The sequence below is a fragment of the Callospermophilus lateralis genome, chromosome 14, assembly GCF_048772815.1.
Source record: "Callospermophilus lateralis isolate mCalLat2 chromosome 14, mCalLat2.hap1, whole genome shotgun sequence".
Classification (NCBI taxonomy): domain Eukaryota; kingdom Metazoa; phylum Chordata; class Mammalia; order Rodentia; family Sciuridae; genus Callospermophilus; species Callospermophilus lateralis.
This window is the reverse complement of record NC_135318.1, coordinates 100,390,193-100,411,965: the sequence shown is the minus strand read 5'-3', so window position 1 is coordinate 100,411,965 and position 21,773 is coordinate 100,390,193. Positions and strand designations below refer to the sequence as shown.

The window sequence follows — 21,773 nt, the reverse complement described above, 5'->3', positions numbered from 1 at the left end:
ATTCTGTTCAAAGTGCAAAGAATCACCCAGCTAGCACCCAGACCAAGTAGCACAGCCACACCACACACACACAGGATTTCCCATACAAAGTCTTAAATTAGAAGCTCTCACTCTCCTTTGTCCTTGCTTAACATCCTAATTTTCTATGTTTCCCCCAAAAGCATTTGGCCTTCTATAACACTTTGAGTAACTGTGAATTTCAAGGAAAGAAAAGCCTTTGAAAAGGGCTGGTAAAAACAAGTAAGAACACCAACCAACAACCCCCACCCTCCCAGCAAAAAGAAAACAATCCAGGCCTGTTTGAAGGAGATTCCTTTACAAGATAACCAGTTCCCTCAGGTAAGGCCAAGTCTGCTTAACCAAATTTTCCTATACTATATTTACTGCATAAAAAGAATGAAAAGGGAAGTTTCCACAAATGACTATGAGAATTTCATGCCAAATACATAATGGATCTGAGAACACAACAATCATTTATTTAGATTTAAAAGAAAATAAACTGAATAAAGAAAGCCATGCAACTATACTTATCTAGAGAAAGTAAACAGTGAACTGGCAAGTTTGGAGGGAAATCAATCTAGGGTTAAGGGATTTGTATTCAGATCTGAAACATGTTACTTGGGGGTTGGGAAGAGGGTAGGTGACAGAAGAAAGCAGGGAAAGGAAGGGAAGAGGGTGTCGGAAAGTTCTCCTTTGCAAACTAGCTCCTAGGCAGTGCTGGTCTAACCCCAGGAAAGCAGCCAGCTGTGGTGTGAGACATACCTCATTAGCAGTGAGCTTGTCCTGGGGTGTCTGTGGGGACATGGTGGGTGTCGGCTGGCTGGAGGATGGGGAGGAGGAGGTGGAGGAAGTGGAGGAGGAATGGCTTTGCTGTAAGAGATCTGGCAAGAGGTGAATGCGACCGGCAAAGCCATTGCTCTCATGATGGCTGGCACGCTTTTGGTCAACTGTACTCTGTAGAAAAAACAGGCACACTGGTCTCGCTCAAGAGCTGCTGACATTGCCTACGACCCTACTGATAACTGCTTTGTTTTAGGTGCTGTGTGACTTTTCAAACTCTGTTAAAATACCAAGGGAAAACCAAGGAAATTAGCCGGACTTGCTCACACTTGCTCACCAAATGCCTAAGCTGAGCCAAAAGAATTCAAAGTGCCTCCTCTGGTGGCCACACAGCTCTAGCAGTTGATTCTTCCATCTGTTCCACGCAGGGCACTCACTTCTTACAAAACTACTACCCCTTTTGTTCTTTGTAAATCTTTGTCTAAAGTTCTTTAGAGTACCCGGTGGCTTCTCTGGTCTTTTCCACGTTCCTTCTACTTTCCATCCAAATGCATTGCCGTAGCATGAAACACACTGAGGCAAGTCCCAAAGACTAGCAGGGTGCCCTGTCCTGTTTCAACGAGGAGCATATCACTTGGATGAAGAAGGTCTAAGCTAAGGATGAACAGAGAGTTGTACAACACAGCGATCCAAACTGAGCACATCTGGTGGTACACATTTAATTCTTTACCTAGTGGGAAAACTAATATTCTGGAGCACAGAAAGAGAGACCTCCTGACCCGTGTGCCCAAGTCTCCCCGGGACTGGAACGAGGCTCATCCCACCCACCTTGTCCACTCCTACTCAAGGTCTGTGCCCTTACTCATTCAAGGTTTGTGCCCTTACTCTTTGAGCCTGCAAAGGACTCCCTATGACTTTTCTACTGCTCAGACACAGACTGTGAGACTCAGCGTGGTGCTTGGATGAGGGCTGCCACAGGCATGCAGAGGAGCAGCAATGTAGGGTGGAGGACTACGGGCTACCTTTGTGGCATGCAGCACACACCTGCCTCCCTAGCCCCAGACACACTACTCTCAGGGTCTTGTTAACATGAAAACAGATGATGATGTAGAAACAGCATGAGTGAGTGAATGAGCAAGTGGGTTAATGACTATAGGAGAAGCTTAGCCTCTGACAAGGAGGATAATGGTACCTGGCGGACGATCAACGTGCCCTCCTTGGATGGGGTCATGGCTGGTTCACTTTCTACATCATCATGGACAATCATGGTTTTCACAGATTCTGTTTCACCATTGCTCAAATTCAGAGATGACCTAAGGAGACAAAATCCAGAAGTTAAGGACTCTATTCCCACAAGTCGAAGATATCCTATTTAGAATTTTTACCTTCTCAAAGTCAAAACGTGAGATGAGGCTACAGTATAAAGTCTACTGAAGGAAAACAAGAGTTTAGCTTTGTCCCTTCAACGAAGAATTCTCCTGCTGTGCATTTTTGCATGAGCAAAAAGTTAGAAGGAGTTCTTATAGTTAATTTGTTATTCAACTGAAATTTCCTTTTTATCAAATCATTAAAGAAAAAAAATAAAGCATATGTTGGGATGTTGAGGGAGGCACTGACATGCACACATACAGAGATAAAGGGGGAAAGCCCAAAAGCTGTTTGCTGCTTAAGCAGTGAAACTATATATTAATGCTCACAGAGTCTATGAGCATTAATAAGTTGGGGAAAACTGTCTGGTTGCCACTGGGAAGACCATCCTAAAATATGCTAAGGACTGACGCTGCTCTGGTGTCCTCTGGTCCTGAGGTGGACTCGTCAGCCCCCTCCTGTTCCACATCGTCATCCTCCTCATCGGTGGTCCCTGACTCCTCACTGGAGGAAGAGTAGTCCGTCACCTTGTGAGGTGGCCTCACATCTTCCACTGCTCGAAGCTCTTTGGCCAATGCAGTCAGATCCTAATGCACAGGGCAGAAAAGAGTGATTCAGGCAAAATGGGGAAGGTGGTAAGAAAACACAAAAGACAGAGGTTTTTTCATTTTAAATCTCAATGAACAGTCATAATGTCGGTTTTATAAAACTAATTTTCTATTTGCCAGTTTCATACAAAGTTAAGTTTTTGTAATTTTTGATATGAAAGGGAAAGAAATAAAAATAGACTAAAAAATAGAAAAGAACAAAAAAAAAGGTCAAGAATGTTGCAGACAATTCGAATCTTACAACAACGTAACAATCTGCTTATAATAAGATGACTGTATTTTTTTGTTGTTTTCAGATATAAGGCAAAACTCCAGATCAACCAATGTACACAGAGAGCTCGTTGATCTCTGTTATAAAGACATCTACATATATGACAAAAATGTTCTTTTAAGGGGACAATTCAGAGAGCAAGCTTCTAGTTACAGCAGGTTTTTATTTAAATTTTTTCTCCAATTTTTAAAAAAATTTCAAGCCAACAGAAAAATGAGAGTTGAAGTGAGGACCAGTGGGATATTTTCCTGCTAGTAACTTGCCGCATTTCTGAAAAAAAGTTCACGACTATGAAAGAGAGAAAGCAATGACCTCTCATGTGCTGTGGGCAGGAAGGCAAACAGGGCAGGCTTCCCACTAACCCCTTTTCCCAGCCTTACCCACATTTCCCCATTCATACCACTAGCGAAAGTGAACAGAAAGAAAGAAAAAAAAATCCACATTAAGACTTATTCAAAAAGGGCTTCATTACACTTTACTCTAGACTTTTCTATAGACATTTTAATATTCATATTTTTAAAAACAATTTTTTAGTTGTTGATGAACCTCTATTTTGTTCACTTATTTATACAAGGTGCTGAGAATCAAACCCAGTGCACCACACATGCTAGGCAAATGCTCTACGACTGAGCCACAACCCCAGCCCTCAAATTTCTTAACGTAATTTGCTGAGGCTGGCTTTGAACTCACAATCCTCCTGTCTCAGCCTCCCAAGATGCTGGGATTACTGACATGCGTGCCACCACACCCAGCCTCTCAATCTAATTTTTAAGAGTTGATTACTATACTATATTTATACTCCACATTTTCATGCGAGTCCAAATTTTATCTTTTTACTTGGAAATTTTAAAGGAGTATTTTGTTTTGTTTTTAAAGCAGGCCATGTAGCTGGTTTGTTTTTGTTTTTGTTTTTTTTAGTAGTTCCAACTTAGTTTTCTTCCTTCCTACTGATGCGAATATGTTTCTTATCTTTGCACTTAAGCTTCTGAACAGGGATCAAGAGTAGGGCTATGAGTCTACTTAACTGTTGTGATTACAAGTTGTATGTAGCCTTTTATAGTTGCTTAAAAGGCTATATTAAATAATACTAGATGCATGAAGCATGTTTTGTGCATTAACAAAGCTGAAGTCATTAAGTTTAAGGCTTTTATCTCCTAGAAAAGATCAAAAAGGCAAGGTGAGGAAGGAGAAGGAATGTAGCTCAAAGGTGAGCTGGTTAGAGTCATTCAGAAAGCTGGCTCTGAGGCTGAACTCTTCAGAGACAGGGCTTACCACTTCGCCCTTCAGGACAGCAGCAGTTTCATGGAGTCCAAGAAGCCATCATTGATGAAGAGTACACAGAAGAGGGAGCATGGCAGAAAGAAGGGTATGGGGAAGAAGTACAGAAATCAATTGAAGCAGGAAAACAAAACTTTAAACAGATCTGAAACTCCACCACACCCCCATAGTTACATGGCCAGTGAATGAGACAGGGAGCACAGGGGAAGTACGTGGAGCAGTCCCAGCCATCATCATCCCAGGGACTGAAAGCCAGAATTTAAGCAGCCAGTGAGTTTAGGAAGGTGAATCAAACAAATTTAGTCTAAAAACCAGCACTGTCAATGATCAAGTCATGAAGAATAAGTGAAGTTAATGCCAAGCAAAGCAATATAAAGGCTTTTCTTAAAATGAAATTTAATTAAGTAAAAACTACACTTTGTTCCGTGTTTCTCTGTAAAGATGACTGAACACAAAGTGTACAGTTGAAACACTACAAAACAGACTTCATTTTATACTGAGGACATTACATAGGAAATAAATGCCTAAGGGAGAAGTACAACTGTATCTGGGTATAAAATAGTGCAATTCCTCACATCAGGGAAGAGCTCAAAAGAAAAAACTGCAGGCCTCTCAAATGTTGTGTGTGCATGTGAGTGTGCGCATGAACGGCTGAAAATCCAGTCCAGGGCCTTGTGCATGCTAAACACATAGCTCTGCCACTGAGCTATACCCTGAGCCCCTCAACCATATTTTTAATAGAAAGATCTCACTTAAGTCTAAAGTAAGAAAGACTCATTTTATGCAATCCTTACAGCAGGCTTGACAGGTCTAAACACTTCCTTTTTATCTTCAGGTTTTTTTGCTGCATTTTCAAGACGCTGAGATGGAGAGCCTTCAGACTTGGATGATGCTGTTAAGTTCAAGAGAGACAAGAAAGACACATATAAACATAAGATGTATGTCACTGAGCTGTCCCAACTCACAGAGTCTTCTGTTTCTCTCCCTTTTCTACTGCCCACTTCTATTAGCCCCACTCATGCAAGGTCTGAACTCAGGGCAAAAGGGAGACCCGAAGGCAGTCTGGTATCTTTCTAATGCCTTACTCAGAATTCTCCATCAGCATACACTACTGAATGTAGGCACCAAATTAATACCTTACGTCAAAAACACAGTGGAGGCAGTTTTTACTACTATGATATCATCAATAACAATCATCAATAATACTGGGGAGAGCAATGGCCCTGGAGCTCATATTGGAAGAAAGGGGTTCAAATGGCAGCTTAGACATTTAGTTATGTTGAACAAGTCAGTTAATCACATTCAATTGTAAAGTGCTGCCAGTGATAAACACGTGTAAAGCTCTCAAAATTTAGCTCTGTGTGATTAAATTATGATGTCTATTTTTGTCATTAGCAACCTATACTAAGACACTGTTTCATGACATGCAGCTACATGCAAACCATAGATTTTTCTTATCTTTCTTCTTTTTTTTAAAACAAATGAAAGCCTTTCGATATATTGATCATAGCCCAGGGTTGTTCACAAGGAAAGAGCAAAGGAGAAGCAGCCTACATCTCACTCTGAAGCGTTCCCCAGAGCCGCTCTGAGACCCAGGGTGGGACCCGGGCTGGGATCCTGAATTGCTGGACCCTGAGGAGCTGCCACTGCCTGGCCTGGGCACCAGCTTCTCCACTCTCTCCCACAGGAGCCTGGGCTCAATACTGCTGTTAGAAAGAAAAGACAACAGCTAATGCATCATCCCAAGACATAGTACCAAATGACAATCATATGCATGAATTGTGAAAAGTAGGGATGAGAGAACAGCCTTAGACAACATTTCACATTAAATTCTCCAAAAGTTGTAGTGACTTTATTCATGGATTTTATCTTGGATATCTTAACCAACCAAAAATGCTAGCTAATTCCTATTCTTAAAACCCCTAAACTCCTCATTCAGGTCTGAAATAAAATGTGACTGTTCAGTCTAGAAACATCACCACTTCTGTGATTGCAAATTTAATTCAAGTCTTAACATTATGAAAAACTTTACTTATATAATTATAAACACAATTATCTCTTGGATCTAGTGTGCTCTCTCCTATCCATTGCAGCTCTCACACCCTAAACTTTCAAAGTACACTTCTTTATCTGAGCTGTTTGGGGAATATTACTGAAAGCACAGGCTGGGATGGAGTTCCTGCCATAACCAGACAGACTCACAGCACACATTTGCTGGGTAAAGAATTCATAACACAGACATAGTCACAGAACACCACAGCCCTCTCTGGTCATAAATACTACGGGTTCTCTGAAGATCCTTGGTTATTATCCATCTCCCCACTTCAAGTTATACCAAGGCTGGACACATGCAAAAGGCCAGCCTTAGAAAGGTTCAGTAATGACCAGTTAAAAAACACTCAACAAAATCTCTCACCTAGCATAATGCTGGTCAAGGAGCTTTCTGCAGTGATGAAACTGTTCTACATCTGAACTGTGTAGTAAGTAGTCTAGCCCCTAGCTACATGCAGCTACAGAGCACTTGAAAGGCTGCTATTCCAAGTAAGGAAATGATGTATTAGTTTTGTTTCATTTTAACTAAGTTAAATTCAAATTTAACAAGCCACACATGGCTAACAGCTACTACACTGGTGCTTTAGAACCAGAAAACCGTATTATTTGGTTAATTCACTAGTTTGTCAAATAACAATTGGCTATCTTTAGTTGCCTATCTATGATTTCTACACTATTCCACAGGCCTTACAACTTTCTTTGGAGAGAAAACTCCATAGATTATATATTTCTTAGAACTTCTTTCTTTTCTGACAGTTCCTCCTTTTAATCTTACAGGGTCAGTTAGTTTTAACTTCAAAATTACTACAATACACACCCAGATTCCAACCCTCTTTTTAATCTAGATCAAATTGATGTTATTCATGTTTGTGAATAAATATATACAGATCTATCTGTGTAGATCTACATATATTTAAATCTTTTGCCCGAGAATATCAATGTTTGTGTTTTTACTAAAACAGACAACATAAAACTGTAGGAGAATGCACTCTTCTTTTACCTGGTGGAGTTTCTCTGCCCTGCTTGGCTATTTTGCTGTCCACTGCCCTGCAGGGGGGAATCCCGACGGGACAGTACAGGGGAGCGAGATGTTGTTCTCACAGGAACCTTTAGGTAGAAAATACAGCAGTTAAACTATAGAAAACCTGAGGTGGAGAACAAAGATCTCCCTACCAAATGTATTTTTAAGATAGTCATCAACCCACTCACTCCCTCCCTAATCTTCCTCTGGTCCTTCACTGGTTTAGCCAAAAGCATCTAAGGAGCCAGGACAAATGGCCCTGCTGTGCTCCTGCAACAATTAAATGATGTTTAGGCTCCTGCAACAATTAAATGATGTTTAGACTAAAGCTGCTGGCAGGGGACATACAAGAGCACTTTGCTGAGATAACGTAAGAATCAGGAAAACAAGTTCAAGGAAATCAAATAATGGTCTTCAAATGGATCAGCAGAAAGCAAAGACTGGCAAGAAGCAAGGAAATATTCAGAAGAAGCAAATTCCAACTGGAAGAAAATTACACTAAAATGTGCCCTTTTGTTTAATTATACCATTAGGTAATTACCCCCACCATCCAAAAATAAAAATAAAAAACCTAAATTTTGAAAAAGAAAAACATTTTCATTGAGATTTGCATGTTAATCTTCATTAAAAGACCTTTTCTGAAAGTTTTGATATTGGTCAATTTTAAAATAATGTTGTATAGCCTCTTATAAACCTATGAATTATGATTCTATTTGTTCTAGAACCATATTCTTTATAGAGTCTTCTCTGAATCAAATTTTGCTTTCTTATGTTTAAGTACAGAGTTAACAACAGCAATAAAAAGCTAATTGGCCACTGACTAAATATAACTGCCTAATTATAAAACTTGTTCCCCACGGTAAAAGGCTCCTTTGAAATTTCATTGCCCCTTTAATTCTGGTGAAATCACCATAACCATTATTAAAATAAATATTTTTAAAATAATAAAAAGGAAAAAGCAGCATACATCTGTCTTTCTGCTCCTTACCCTTGGAGGCACCTCGTCACTGTCTGATCTAGACCAAGCCTTTTGGGTGGGGTCAGGTACCTCCGACTTAGAGTCAGAGCTCTGACTGAGCACCTCACTGCGGGAAGGTGGACATGGGTCCTGAGAACGAAGATGGTGGTGTGCAAATTTGGGAGGAGAAGGGTCACTGAAGGAATGGGATCGCGAGACAGGGGAAACATTGTTCTTGAGAGATGCCAGGTGGGACCACTGTACCTTACAAGAAAACAAAACACAAAACATTCAATGCGTTCTGCATAAAACTGGCTTTTCTGGTCAATACCAAATCCAAAGTAGGAACTGGCAAAAGTGGAATGCAAGTTGGGGCAGTATAATACAAGGTAATAGGGCAGTAAATCAGTTACAGGTCTAAATGAAAACGTGATCTGGGGAAAACAGTATGTTGAAAGAACAAATGTACATTTAATAAGGAAAACTCCTACTATGCAGACAAATGTTACAGATAGCAGTAAATGTCAAGATTTATAGGCCTGAAGTGGGGCAATGGACTACATGCTTATTGATGTCAAAGCAGATACTAGAGAGGCAAAGAAAGGCAGAAAATAGATCTCAAGATAAACACTGCTTAGGCAAACCCACCTACTGTCCTCCTCATACCACCTGGCAGTGTTGAGATTTTAGACCAAGTAACAATACAACACATTGAATGAGCAAAGACAACCCCACCACCTGTTTTGAAAGACTATAACTTTAAAAAAAAAAAGCCAACTTTGCAAATTCATCAACAATTTTTCTTATTTCTTCCCAGGGCTTAAAATACTCATACACCTTCACACTAGTTCTGAAAAGAAGAATGTGATTTCTTTAAGAACATTTAGTACTAGGGAAATCCCTAAAATGTCTGCTATTAGAATACTCCTCTTGGCAATTCAAGAATTGTGACAAATACTTGTCAGCTGAGTTTATCTGGGTACTTCTAAAGTAGGAAAACAGTCTCTGATAAAACCCATAAAATATTTTCACTAAATATAAACCTTATTCTTTTAAAATAATTGTTCCACATTCAACTTATACAATTCTAGCTACATATCTATTTTCTCAATATATTTAATGAAAACAGAAAATACCAAATCACAACTTGTTTAACCTCTCAAGTATATATAAGATGTAGAGTTAGCTCCATGTGTACAATATCTACAATTTACAGGTAAGCTTAAAATAATCCCAATTATTGGTTAATCCCAGACTTCTAACATGTTTGAGATTTTCAGGGGAAAGCATACAAATAAAATTTTTACCTGAAATTACAATCAATAATAGGGTTTAAAAGAGCCCCACATAAGTAAATTCTCCCCCTAAGAATGCATCATAAGTATTTGCTTCAGCCAAAATCAACTTCAAAATAGGAAGAAAGGAGTATTTCCATACATTTAATTAATCATGAAGTAACTATTCAATAATTAAACTAATCATGAAATAACTCAGGAACTCCTATATTATACTGTTAGGGCCAAACAGATTTTCCATTTGTGTTAAGCCTAATTTCCAGAACTGAAGCTTTTATTTTCTACTCTTTAAATCTATCTGTGCTGGGAAACAGTGCCAAGTTGTTAAAGTACCATCCAACCTACTCAACTTGCCCCTCTTCTTTGACCTCTGTTTTCCTCTTTCCTGTCTTTTCCTTTTCATCCCTTATTCTCCTCGCAGACAGGCCAGCTCCTCTGGGGTTCACAAACTGTTGATCCCATGTAAATCCTCCTCACCCACACACCACTGTCTTTGCCTCAGTTGTGTTCTTTTTTTTTGTTAACTCCTCCTGGAAGCAGTTCCCCGCATTGTTCAAGAAGATTATTTACTGTATATCACTCTAAAGCTATCAAGTAAATGTGTTTTTCAGAACATTACTGCTACTTCTGTCTCAAGAACACAAACTTTTGTCCCCTACACACACAAATCCCCCTGACAAGGACACCCAGGCTTAGGAACCTGAGTTCCCAACAGTTTGGATTCCATAGTACCAAGGGAGAAATGTTTAAATGTCAGCTATTTTCAGGGAGATAGCAAAATTAGTGTTTCAGGGCTCTCTGATATCTCTGGCCTAGGAAATTTTTGCTGTTCTACAGCATAGCAACTTGATATTAAACCCAGGGCTTCCAACATGCTAGGCAAGGAATGCATTCCCAGCCCTTTTTATTTTTTACTTTCAGACAGTCTAAGTAGTAGAGGCTGGCCTCAAACTTCTGATCCTAGAAGCCTCAACCACTAGACTGTCTGAAAGTAAAAAAATAAAAAGCGCTTAGAATACATTTTGCCTCATGTAAGGATCAGAATTACAGGTATGCACTACTGCACCCAGCTGCAGCTTTTCTCTTTAACCATATACACTCAGACCAATGGTGCTCCCTCACCCAGAAAAGGCAGAATGTTGCCTAGATGGCCTCCTTCAGAGAAATTCATGCCCAATCTGCTGTATCATAAATCAAAGGGATCTTGAACCTTTTGAGAATCTGATAAAAGGCCCTTTTCAAGAAATACATGCATATTTAGACAAAAACGTCTGCACAGAATTTCAGGAATATCACTGGCTCCTTAAGGTCCACTCAAAGCAATGGGTAGGAGCCAGGGGTCACATAGCAAACACTTTTAAAATGCTTGGGAGAAAGGTTCTGGTTCTTCTCTTCATGTGCTTATAATGTTAACCTTCTAAAAATTAAACTAAAAAGTCTTCTTGTTTTAGAAAGAGAAGGAGGCATTTCATATCTGAGGGAAGGCAAGAAAAAGAAATTACTGACTCTAAATATCCTTACTAAGTTCAACCAAAATCCTTTAAAAAAAGGTTTCCTTTTTTTCCTATCAATTAGAGACTCTTGCTTATCTTTTTTTTTTTTTTTTTTTTTTTTAAGTTTGTCACTTAGTAACAAACTAAGAGTGGCTGTTATAAGAAGGCCCAAGGCCCAGCGAGCCACACAAGTTTCCTCCACCACGGAAAAGCTGGCTGTTGCTACCTGTGGCTCCGCTGGTCTCTGCAGGGCAGGATGCACAGACTCGGAGTTGCCATTGGAAAAAGACTCTGATCGAGAAGGCACTGGTGGCTCCAATACTCTGCCTGTCTGCTTAGACTGGGCCTCAGGGGAGCTGTGGTTAGTTTTCCTAAATCTATCTTCCACCTGCAGCAGAGAATTAGAAGACATAATTCTGTGTTAGTAGGGAAAAGCAGAGATGTCAAAGAAAGTCTGAAAGTGGAAGAATTCTAAAAAGAAACTTTCTGGTATTTTTCCCCTCAGCTATATGAAAAGAGAAAGGCAGTTTGATGGCAAAAAAAAAAAAAAAAAAAAAAAAAGAGGCAGATAGAGCAGGGCTGGGATTTGACTTAGGAAAAGTACTTATGAAAATAAAAATTAAGCACTGCAGCCTCTAAGATCTCTGTGCCCAAGGCTTTAGGATTATACATAATGATAAGCTAGAGGGAAAAAAATCTGTCAAAACCAACTAACCCAACAATTTAAAGACTATCATCAGGAATCCAAAACATATTTCATTCCTCAGAAAATAAAGGCATTTCAGACAGAGCCATTTCATTCCTCAAAAAATAAAGAGCATAACACTTTCAGACCAAGCATAACACTTGTTAGAACTGCTACTTCTGAGAACAGACACAGTGGAAGGATGCCACCTACAGGCAGGAAGGAACTCAACTTGTGGAAACACACCAGTCCCACCTGCCCAACAACCCAGAACAGGGTGTACTTTGCTGCATCCAATGCGAGGTTCGGTTTAGCCCAGAAGTATCAGTTGATTCAGTAATATACAGGCCTAAAGGCACTCTTCCTCCTGGTATTAGTTGTGGAGAAACAGTAAACCAAGACTACCATTTCTCTTGTTTACATTTTAGAGAATGATTCTGCATACAATCAATCTTCACTTAGCTTAGCTTTCAATTCTTAAGATCTGTTAACTAAGGTACCCTGGTCCTTTATAGAAAAAGCATAAACCAGATAGGAGAGCTTGGGCATTTACATCCTCTACCAGCTAGAAAACAAAGGTGGACTATCAGCTGATCTTAAGAAGACTTATTCTACCATTAACACTGTACTACTCCGAACAGTCAGTAGATTACTTTCCACAGCAGGACCAATGTCTAAGCAAGCAAGAAGGAAGATACCTCGCGAGTTCTGTCAGCAGGCTCATAGTGGGACTTGGGCTCTGGGGTGTGGTAGCTGGGTTTGCTCCTTTCCTGTTGTGCCAGCGGCTGCTGCTGCGGGAGCTGCGGATGCGGCCTCCTGTGGTCATGCTGTAGAGACAGGAGATATGCTTGTTCTTGTTGCAACTGCCTCTGGAGCCTCTCTGCCTGCCGGTGCTCCTCCATCTCCCGCCATCGGCACTCCTTGGAGAGGGAGAGGATAACACTAAATCTATGGGACACTGGAGAGCTCGCCTCTTCTCTGGATTTGTGCTTGACTCCCCCCCACCAAAACAATGCCCTGGCCTCCCTTGTTTTATAACACAGCAAAATGGCTGGGATCTTGCACAGAATATTACCTGTGGAGAAATATGATGGCTCTTGCTAATTATAACATCATTGGAGAGCATGAGGGAATTCAATTTAATGTTGATTTCAGTAGTATGTATACTAGGTATAAATCCTACAGCATAAGCTGCATGTTTGCTGAATGTCAAGTCCTGTTCAACACCTTGTGTAGCTACTAAACAAGAACAGTTACTACCTAACAGTGACTTACTAATGGGAAGTAAATGAATAAATAAAAGCCACCTTGCACTGTACCCAAGCAGTCTGACCATAAAGGATGTATCCATTTGAGCCTGGCTGCCCAAGGCAAAACCAAAAAGATCTGGCGATCACCACAGCTTGACAACTTGGGGAAGGGACAAACACGTCCTAGTGCTAGGGAACAGGACAGAGGTGGGGCGTTACCAGTAACATGGCCTGCTCCTGGAGCAGCTGCTGCTGAAGGATTTCCAAGTGCCGCTGCTCCTCTTCTAGCTGTCGCCTGATATACTCCTGTCACACAGAAATTACCCAGCAATCAATTTATCCAAAAGGAAAGTATTAGATCAACCTGCATGGAGCACCAAGAACTGCCACTCCAATCATCTTTGTGATAATTCACTCAGTGATAAATACCTAATCTAAAAACACTCTATTGCTAAGGATTTTCCCAAGATCTTCAAATTGACCAGTAAGATCCCAAGAGTTTTATACATTCCAATGATATATACAAAGGTCACTGAGGCGTTTCTGTTAGGGACACCGCTATCATATACAATGAAGAACTTTAGAGGATGCCATCCTCTTATAGATGATAGACTCCAGAAAAACTAAAACTAGGAAAATCAAAAGGTTCTAATTACTAAAAGTCTGCTTACTAATTATGATTTAATACAAGAATGGCTCGTCAATTTTTGAAACCTAAAACCAAAAACTGTTTAACATAAAAGAAACATGACTTATGCTTTCTCTGATAATTCAGAGAAGGTACCTGGAGACTATATTCTGAAAGCCATGGTCTGGGAACATCAGACTTGGACAACTCTCTGCAAATAAACAGGCCTAAGCTCTTCAAAATGATGCATGCAGAAGTGTGTGTGTGTGTGTGTGTGTGTGTGTATGAGTGTGTGAGGGATGAAGATGGCTTTTATAAGAAGAGAATAACTAACAGGTAAATGCACCCAAAATACATCACGTAAAGAGGGAAAGACTGCATTTTAATGTTGCGGTGCGTATCATATTATATTATTATTAGGAAAAGAGATCACGAAGCCTTGATCCCTCTTCCAGGAGGATCAGCTCTATGACTTACTATACACTTTCAACCTTCCTTTTTTTTTTCAGTCACTTCACTTGAAAAATGAGCATCAAAGATTTCCTCCCAACTCTCATGTTTGTGTAAGGTTCAAATAGGAGACAGTTATGAAATAACACTGAAGAGCAAATGACATTTTAAGTAAAGACGTTTCCTTCCTTTTTGACAGTGAAAAAGGCTACCTACCCTGGAAGGGGAACAGACTAAGGGACATACAGAGAAATTTATTCTAATATTCAGGTTATGTTTGTTTTTGTTTTGTGATGCTGGACCTCATTACATTTCTGTAGTGTGTACAGCTGACCATCTCCTTCTCTCATGGCATATACCTTAAAATAAAAATAGTCATAGGTATAGGCTGAAAGGAGGTTTAAATTAACCAACAATTCTGGTTAAGAAAATGAAAGATAATACAGAAATTATGACATATGTAAATATCCATAGAGGCAAAAAAAAACAATGGGGGTATGTGTGTGTGTGGGGGGGGGGGGTGTGGTTATCCATAAAGTCACTGGCAAAGATACCTGGTTCTGATTTGAGCATCATTCCCTTTCATTTATGCCTGACCCTACATGATCACACTATGCCAATAATTGCCTTTGCGATGGTCATGCAGGCTTACCCAATCTAAATGAGAAAAGAGACCTGTCTCCCAACTCATTCTTTCCTTTGAACAAAAACAGAATTAAATTCTAGCTTGAAAGATCAAGTTATTACACTTATTTGTTTTCTGCCTTTAAACCACAGGGACAAACAGAAAAATCACATCTTATCCAAACCACAAAGGTCCTCCTGATGTACAATGAACATATAGAATACAACAAATGTATACAGATAGACACACTTAGGAATGAAATGTGTCCTATAGCACTGTTAACATGGAAAACGTATTTTACAACAGAAAAGAAAAGCAGAGCAAAGCTGATTTTAGAATTTTTTCAAAAGAACTGCAGAATACGTGCTATTTACAAAATCTAATGACTTCTAATTAATGATGCAGTACTGACATCATACTCTCCTGTCACTATCAAATTATGAGAACTATCCCTAGGTAATTTTTTTGGTGGGGGGAAGAAGGGGAGGTGTACCGGGCATTGAACCCAGAACTCAGGGGCACTCAGCCACTAACCCACATCCCCAGCCCTTTTTTGTATTTTACTTAGAGATAGGGTCTCACTGAGTTACTTAGGGCCTCAATAAGTTACTGAGGCTGTCTTTTAATTCCCCAGCCTCTTGCCTCAGTCTCCAGAGCCATTGGGATTATAGGTGTGCACCACCGTGCCCAGCTAAAGTTGGTTCTTAATGTCCTCATATTTAATATATCACCAAAAATGAATAATGAGGTAAGTATTCGGTATTAGGAACTGGTAAGTATTTATTGAAGGATTTACTAGATTTGACCAAGTGAATTCTAAATTGTGAATATATTTCCTTAAGATGATTTATTTCTCAAATGACCTATTATAGGATTTTTCCCCAAAAGACTAGTTAAAAGCTTCTTATTTTAGAAATTATTTCCATAGAGTAGGACACTAGGATATCATGTAGCACTCTAAAAGTCACACTCTAAATTTTGTCCCAATAATTTGAGTCTTCAGATTGTTTCTCAAAATATTCCCTACCATATACATTCAAAGAATAAGATACACTAGTCTTTGATTACCTTCTTGTCCAAAGTATAATACACATAAGTGATAATTTTAATAACTGATTTTTTAAAAGGATTAACATCAAATAAGGATGTTAATTATTGACTTTTCAATAATCAAAACACTATCTATATTGATATGCTGCAGTTTAACTTAATTTTAATTAAAATATCTTAAGTGTATTTTTCATAAATTAATAGGAATTATTTAATATTATAGATTGAACATATAAAATTTTATGAATAGGAATGCTCCAATTTGAATACCAAAATGTTTAGTGAAATTAAAGCAATGTTTTAATTTTATTCAAAATATTAATTAATGTAATTCTCATAGGCACACTATCATTGCTCCATTTTATAGATAAGGAAATGAGGATATAGATCACTTAAAAAATTGAAACATAGGGCTGGAGTTGTAGCTCAGTGATACAGCGCTTGTCTAGTATGTGTGAGGCACTAGGTTTGACTTTCAGCACTGTATGTAAATAAAATAAAGGTCTATCAACAACTAAATATAATACACACACACACACACACACACACACACACATATATATATATTATATTATATTTTAAAACTGGAACAGAAAGTAATTGATGGAAACACAGAGCATAAAGAACTGAGAGCAAAGTCAGGTCACACAGCTATAGGGTTCATATTTGGATTTTGTTGACTTACCACCTAACTGGAATTACATGATCTCCAAAGATATCTATGCAATGGGCATTACTTCTATTTCCTATTGACTGCCATATTTCTATATGCCATATTTCATATTTCTCTAATCACTAGGCTTATTAGTTATCTAATTTTCCAATTCAACTTTTTTTTTAATTTGATTTTTTTAACCTTCAATAACATCATTTTCATATTAAAATGAGATCACCTCATTTTTTTTTTCCTCTAAGAAGGCTATTTTTTTGAGGTGGGTGGGTTACTGGGGATTGAACTCAGGAGCACTCAACCACTGAGCCACATCCACAGACCTATTTTGTACTTTATTTAGAGACAGGGTCTCACTGAGTTGCTTAGTGCCTTGCTTTTGCTGAGGCGGGCTTCAAACTCATGATCCTACTGCCTCAGCCTCCTGAGTTGCTGGGATTACAGGCACGGGCCACCGTGCCGGGCTCCTAGGTAATTTCTTAAAAGCTGGTATTTCCTCCTTTTTGCAGCCCACAGGTAAATACATGGCCAGAATGTTAATAGAACACACACAGACACATATATAACGCTATAGTTAAATGATCAATAATGCCAATACGGTAATAGTTAAAAGAGTAGCACTGAAATTCCTATGAAAACATTAGTGATCAAGTCTCCAAAAAACCAGAGGCACATTATTAGTACCAAGGACAGTAGATTAGACATAGTTGGAAGTTATCACTATGGTTTATAAGTATTTTAAATGTGAATTTCAAATATTATTTAAATCAGTCCCCATTCATATTTTTTTTTATTCAAATTCAAAACAAAGAACAATTAATTTAAACGCTAGAAAAGCAAGGAAGCTGGGCATAGTCAATTTTTGTTTACAAAAGTGGTTCACAAAACAAAATTTCTAAATACAGCTATCCATGCTATTAATAAAATCCTATAACTGAACCATGCAAAGTTGTTACTTTTTTAATGCTACATATGTATATATCAACTTATAAGCAAATACATCAAATATTCACTTAGTCTGAATTTTTTTGGAGTCCACTGAGCTGATTCAAGGATTTTCTAAGATGTAATACCCTAGAAGAAAAATTTTTCTTTTTTCTTTTTTTTTTTATAGACAAGAGACTCAACTTATTTGAGTGCTTCCATGTGCTTCAGCATTTTCAGATGTCCAGCGTTCTGAGTGTGTGTAGTATAGTATATGTGCATACCCATACACATGTGTGTACATTTTACCTCAAACCCCCAGCTTTACAAAATAACAATCTTCACAAATTAACAGCTAGAGCACTCTTGGACTCACCTGTTCTCTTTCCGCTCTCCTCTTCTCTTCTTCCGCACGCCTCCTCTCCTCCTCCTCTTTACGCCTTCTCTCCAATTCCTCTAGACGCCTCTTTTCTTCTTGTTCTCTCCTTCGCTGCTCACGTTCTTGCTGCCTTCTAGCTTCTCGCTCTCTCCTTTGTTGCTGCATAAGTAAAACTGTGTAATTACCAGGGATCTTTCAGCTGTGTCTTCCAGAATAGTTTGCTAACCAGTCAGTTACTGATAATATAGTGAAGTTCAAAGATCCCAATTCTACTGGGCAATTATTTCCAAACTTCACCCCTTAGCCCTGTATATAACAGCACCTTTGCATAAATACTCATCAAAGATTCTATGTTTCTGTTAATACTTTTAGGGTTTTGATTTTGTTTTAATAACAATTATCCCCACTGCTCACTTTCTTTACAGCAATTACAAAACTACAAATTCTTTATTTTGGGGTTACTCTGTCATTAACAGTTCTTTGAGGCCATTAAGTCAGAAGAAACATACATGAGGGAAAGGAATAAAGGAGGATACAGGGCAACTGAAGGGAGCCAAGGAATAAAAAAGAAGAAGCATGTATCAGAAAAGGAAGAAATGACATTAGCAAGAGTAACAGGCACCATCATCATTACTATGAATTTTAAAATGCAACCACTGAGCTCCTTCTTACTCCTAAGTGCCTGGCACTGTGCTCAGTATTTGACTTTTTAAATTTCATTTACTTCACCTAATATCCTTCTCATAACAACCGTAAGCATCTCATTGCATCTCTACAGATGAGAAAACAGTTTAGAAAGTTAAATAACTTGCCCAATGTCATCAGCAGCAAGCCACCAGGTGTAAAAGCTATTTTGCCTCTAAAGCTGATGCCCTTGACCACATACCACCCTGCATCTGTCAGCAGGTGCACACGGTGCACCAAGTCACCAAACTCACTTTATCACTGCTCCATATAATCCTATAGTACAGAACATTAGAGCCAGCCACTAGCCCCTAAACTAACAGTTTCTTTCACATGGGGAAGTGAGAGTATGGTGCTCAATATGGAGTCTAACACTGACCAAATCGTCCCATGAATATGAAAAATGACAAGCCCTTGGCCAGCACTGTCTAACAGAACTCTCTGGAGATAATGAGAATGTTCTGTTTCTGAAATGATCAATACTATGGTCACTAATGGCCCTAGTCATCAATACTGAGTGCCACTGAACCCCTGAAATATAAGTAGCACAGAGGATGAACTGATTTTTTTTTCACCTTTTCATCTCATATCCCCCCAACTTGACCTCAAACGTTTATAGTTACTCTCGGTCTCCCAAATCAAGTTTGTGGCGATAGTGTCAGTTTGGTGTGTCTCAGAAATGTGCTGGCTGTGTAGCCTCTAGAGCTGTGCTGTTCAATGCACATTTGGACATTTTAAAGTGAAACTCAATTTTGAGTGAAATAAGATGAAAAACTCAGTTCTTCATCTATGCTTACCTCTCCCCCTTCTACTCCTGTCTGAATTACTGACACCTACTGTCCTTCACACATGCCCTCTGGTCAAATATGCTTTGACTCTTAAGTGAAAGCATTCATTCTTTCACTGGACAGTAAGTTCCCCCACTATTTAAAAAAAAAAAAAAAAATGTATAGAATCCACTTTCTTGATTATTCCCAAGTGCACCAAGGGAAGGGCAACCAGCATGAGAGGAAATCTTGACTATTTCCTCTAACTAAATGCTGTGTGGAACCACCATTTGACCCAGTGGATAACTTTCTGGTCTATAACCAAAAGACTTAAAAACAGCATAGTACTGACATAATCACATCAATGTTTTCAGCAGCTCAATTCACAACAGCTAAGCTATGGAAACAACCTAGGTGTCCTTGAACAGATGAATGGATAAAGAAAATGTGATATAAATAAATAATGGAATACTACTCAGCCATAAAGAAGAATGAAATATGGTATTTGCTGGTAAATGGATGGAACTGGAGAATATCCTGCTTGCTAAGTGAAATAAGCCAATGCTAAAAAACCAAAGGCCAAATGTTCTCTCTGATTGTGAATTCTAACTCAAAACAAAGGAAGTTGGGGAGGGGAATAATAGAAATCCACTGGATTAGAAGAAAAACATAGGGAAGGGAGTTTTCGGGGAATAGGAAAGATAGTAGAATTAAACTGTCATAACTTTCCTACCCTTGTATTTGAATATAAGAACAGAGTAACTCCACATCATGTAAAACCACAAGAGTGGGATCCTAAATAGAATAAGTTCATTTTATGTATGTATAATCTGCCAAAAGACACTGTCATATGTAACTAAAAAGAATTTTTAAAAAATGTTCTTTAGAATGCTCTTAACAAGTAACACAAAGGATTTTTTTCCAACATATTTTTCATCTAAATTTTTTAATAAAAATATTAAGTAGAAACTTTAAAATGTCAAAAGGAGACAGACTATATAGCTTATATCAAAAACAAGCTGTCCAGGCTGGGGATATAGCTCAGTTGGTAGAGTGTTTGCCTTGCATGCACAAGGCCCTGGTTCAATCCCCAGCACCAAAACAAAACAAAAAGAAAAAAGAAAAAAAAGTTGTCCTATTTCCCCAACTCTCTAACCTTACTCTAAAAAGATAAGTATTTTTAAAGCTTTCAAATTTGCCCCCATTATTTCTATCTTCCTTTACTTTTCCTCTTTCCACATTTTTTTTATTGGTGCATGATAGTTGTGCTTAGTGATGGGATTTGTTACACATTTGTTCATGTACACAATATAACTTGACAATTATCACTTGCCAGCACATCCTTCTTTTTAAATAACACATATGGAGCTATTTTTAAATAACTTTCTACCTTAGACACCAGCTATTGTACTACCCCATCCAGTCCATATTTCCAATCTAGTATGACAATTTCTGGATAAGTAAAAACTACATGCATGACTAAGACATGTATGACTAACTTTCCTTTTATTTTTTTCCAGAAGTTACTACTAACTGCCTCTTTTTTATCACTGAGTGCCTTGCATTTAAAAAAAAATCCTTTCAATATTGTTGAAGAATTAGTCATTTTTTTATCTTAGAGATTAAGACTCTATACCCTAAACTACTCACTGTTCTTCTATAACTCTATATTTCTGACCATCAACTTCCTGGGAATCATTTTACACTCTCCTGGATAGGATCCTCTGTTACCTAGAACCCTTATGATTTTCTTATTTTGCTGGAACACATTCTCCAACAGCCTTGTGGGAAAGAGTGCAGAAGAGGTAAAGGCTGTGAAAACTGTCTCAAAATCTTTCTTTCCTCTCATGATATACTGACAATTTTGGCTAAGGAAATAATTTCTCCTCAGAATCTCAGAGGTAGAATGTTATCTTTTAGTTTCTCGTCCTGAATAATCTAAGACCATTCCAGTTTCCCTTTCCTACTATACTGACTGCTTCCCAAATGCAACTTCTAGAACCCTCTTTTCATCCTCAGTTTCTAGAATTTCAAGTGACTATGTTCCTTTACATGGTCCTTGTCTTCATTCATGTGCTATGTAACTGATGAATCTTTCAATCCAGAAACTGAGTTCTAGAAACTTTGTTTTAAATACTTTCTGTACATTCTCCCATCATATTTAATTCTAGGATATTTTAAATGAAGAATTCTTTTCATACATAATCTTGTTTCATGAATAATCTTTTTCTCTAAGGATACGATTTTGTATAAATGCATGTGTATATGCATTAGGTGCATCCTATTTTAAGTTCCTTTTTGTATTTGTTTTGAAATTTTTCATGTTAAAGACTTTTCTTAATGTTTGTAATCTTGGCTATATACTTACTAAAATGTGAGTATGCCAAAGATACTAAAAGACACTAAAATGCAAACCATAAGGGTTAATAGATGGACCACATCTGGCAACTATGATCATTTCATGGAAGCCTCATTTCCTTGCAAATGGCCAGTAAGGTCCAGAGAAGAATCTTCACAATATTCTGGGAATCATCCCA

General features: G+C 38.4%; 1 protein-coding gene across 46 annotated transcripts in view; it reads right to left on the bottom strand.

Annotated features, from left to right (window-relative positions):
• Map4k4 (mitogen-activated protein kinase kinase kinase kinase 4) overlaps positions 1 to 21,773 on the bottom strand; it is a 184,446-nt gene that overhangs the window by 25,662 nt on the left and 137,011 nt on the right. For 3 of the 46 annotated variants that reach the window (XM_076833221.2, XM_076833225.2, XM_076833231.2), the window contains 11 exons: positions 17,783 to 17,944; positions 13,279 to 13,365; positions 12,508 to 12,729; positions 11,351 to 11,512; positions 8,367 to 8,600; positions 7,358 to 7,464; positions 5,860 to 6,011; positions 5,100 to 5,197; positions 2,560 to 2,735; positions 1,973 to 2,093; positions 763 to 954 (listed from right to left, as the gene is read on the bottom strand). In XM_076833221.2, coding sequence (XP_076689336.1) covers positions 763 to 954; positions 1,973 to 2,093; positions 2,560 to 2,735; positions 5,100 to 5,197; positions 5,860 to 6,011; positions 7,358 to 7,464; positions 8,367 to 8,600; positions 11,351 to 11,512; positions 12,508 to 12,729; positions 13,279 to 13,365; positions 17,783 to 17,944 — 1,713 coding nt within the window. The remainder of the gene's footprint in view (positions 1 to 762; positions 955 to 1,972; positions 2,094 to 2,559; positions 2,736 to 5,099; positions 5,198 to 5,859; positions 6,012 to 7,357; positions 7,465 to 8,366; positions 8,601 to 11,350; positions 11,513 to 12,507; positions 12,730 to 13,278; positions 13,366 to 17,782; positions 17,945 to 21,773) is intronic. The other 43 variants (XM_076833223.2, XM_076833258.2, XM_076833226.2 and 40 more) reach the window with 28 other exon arrangements.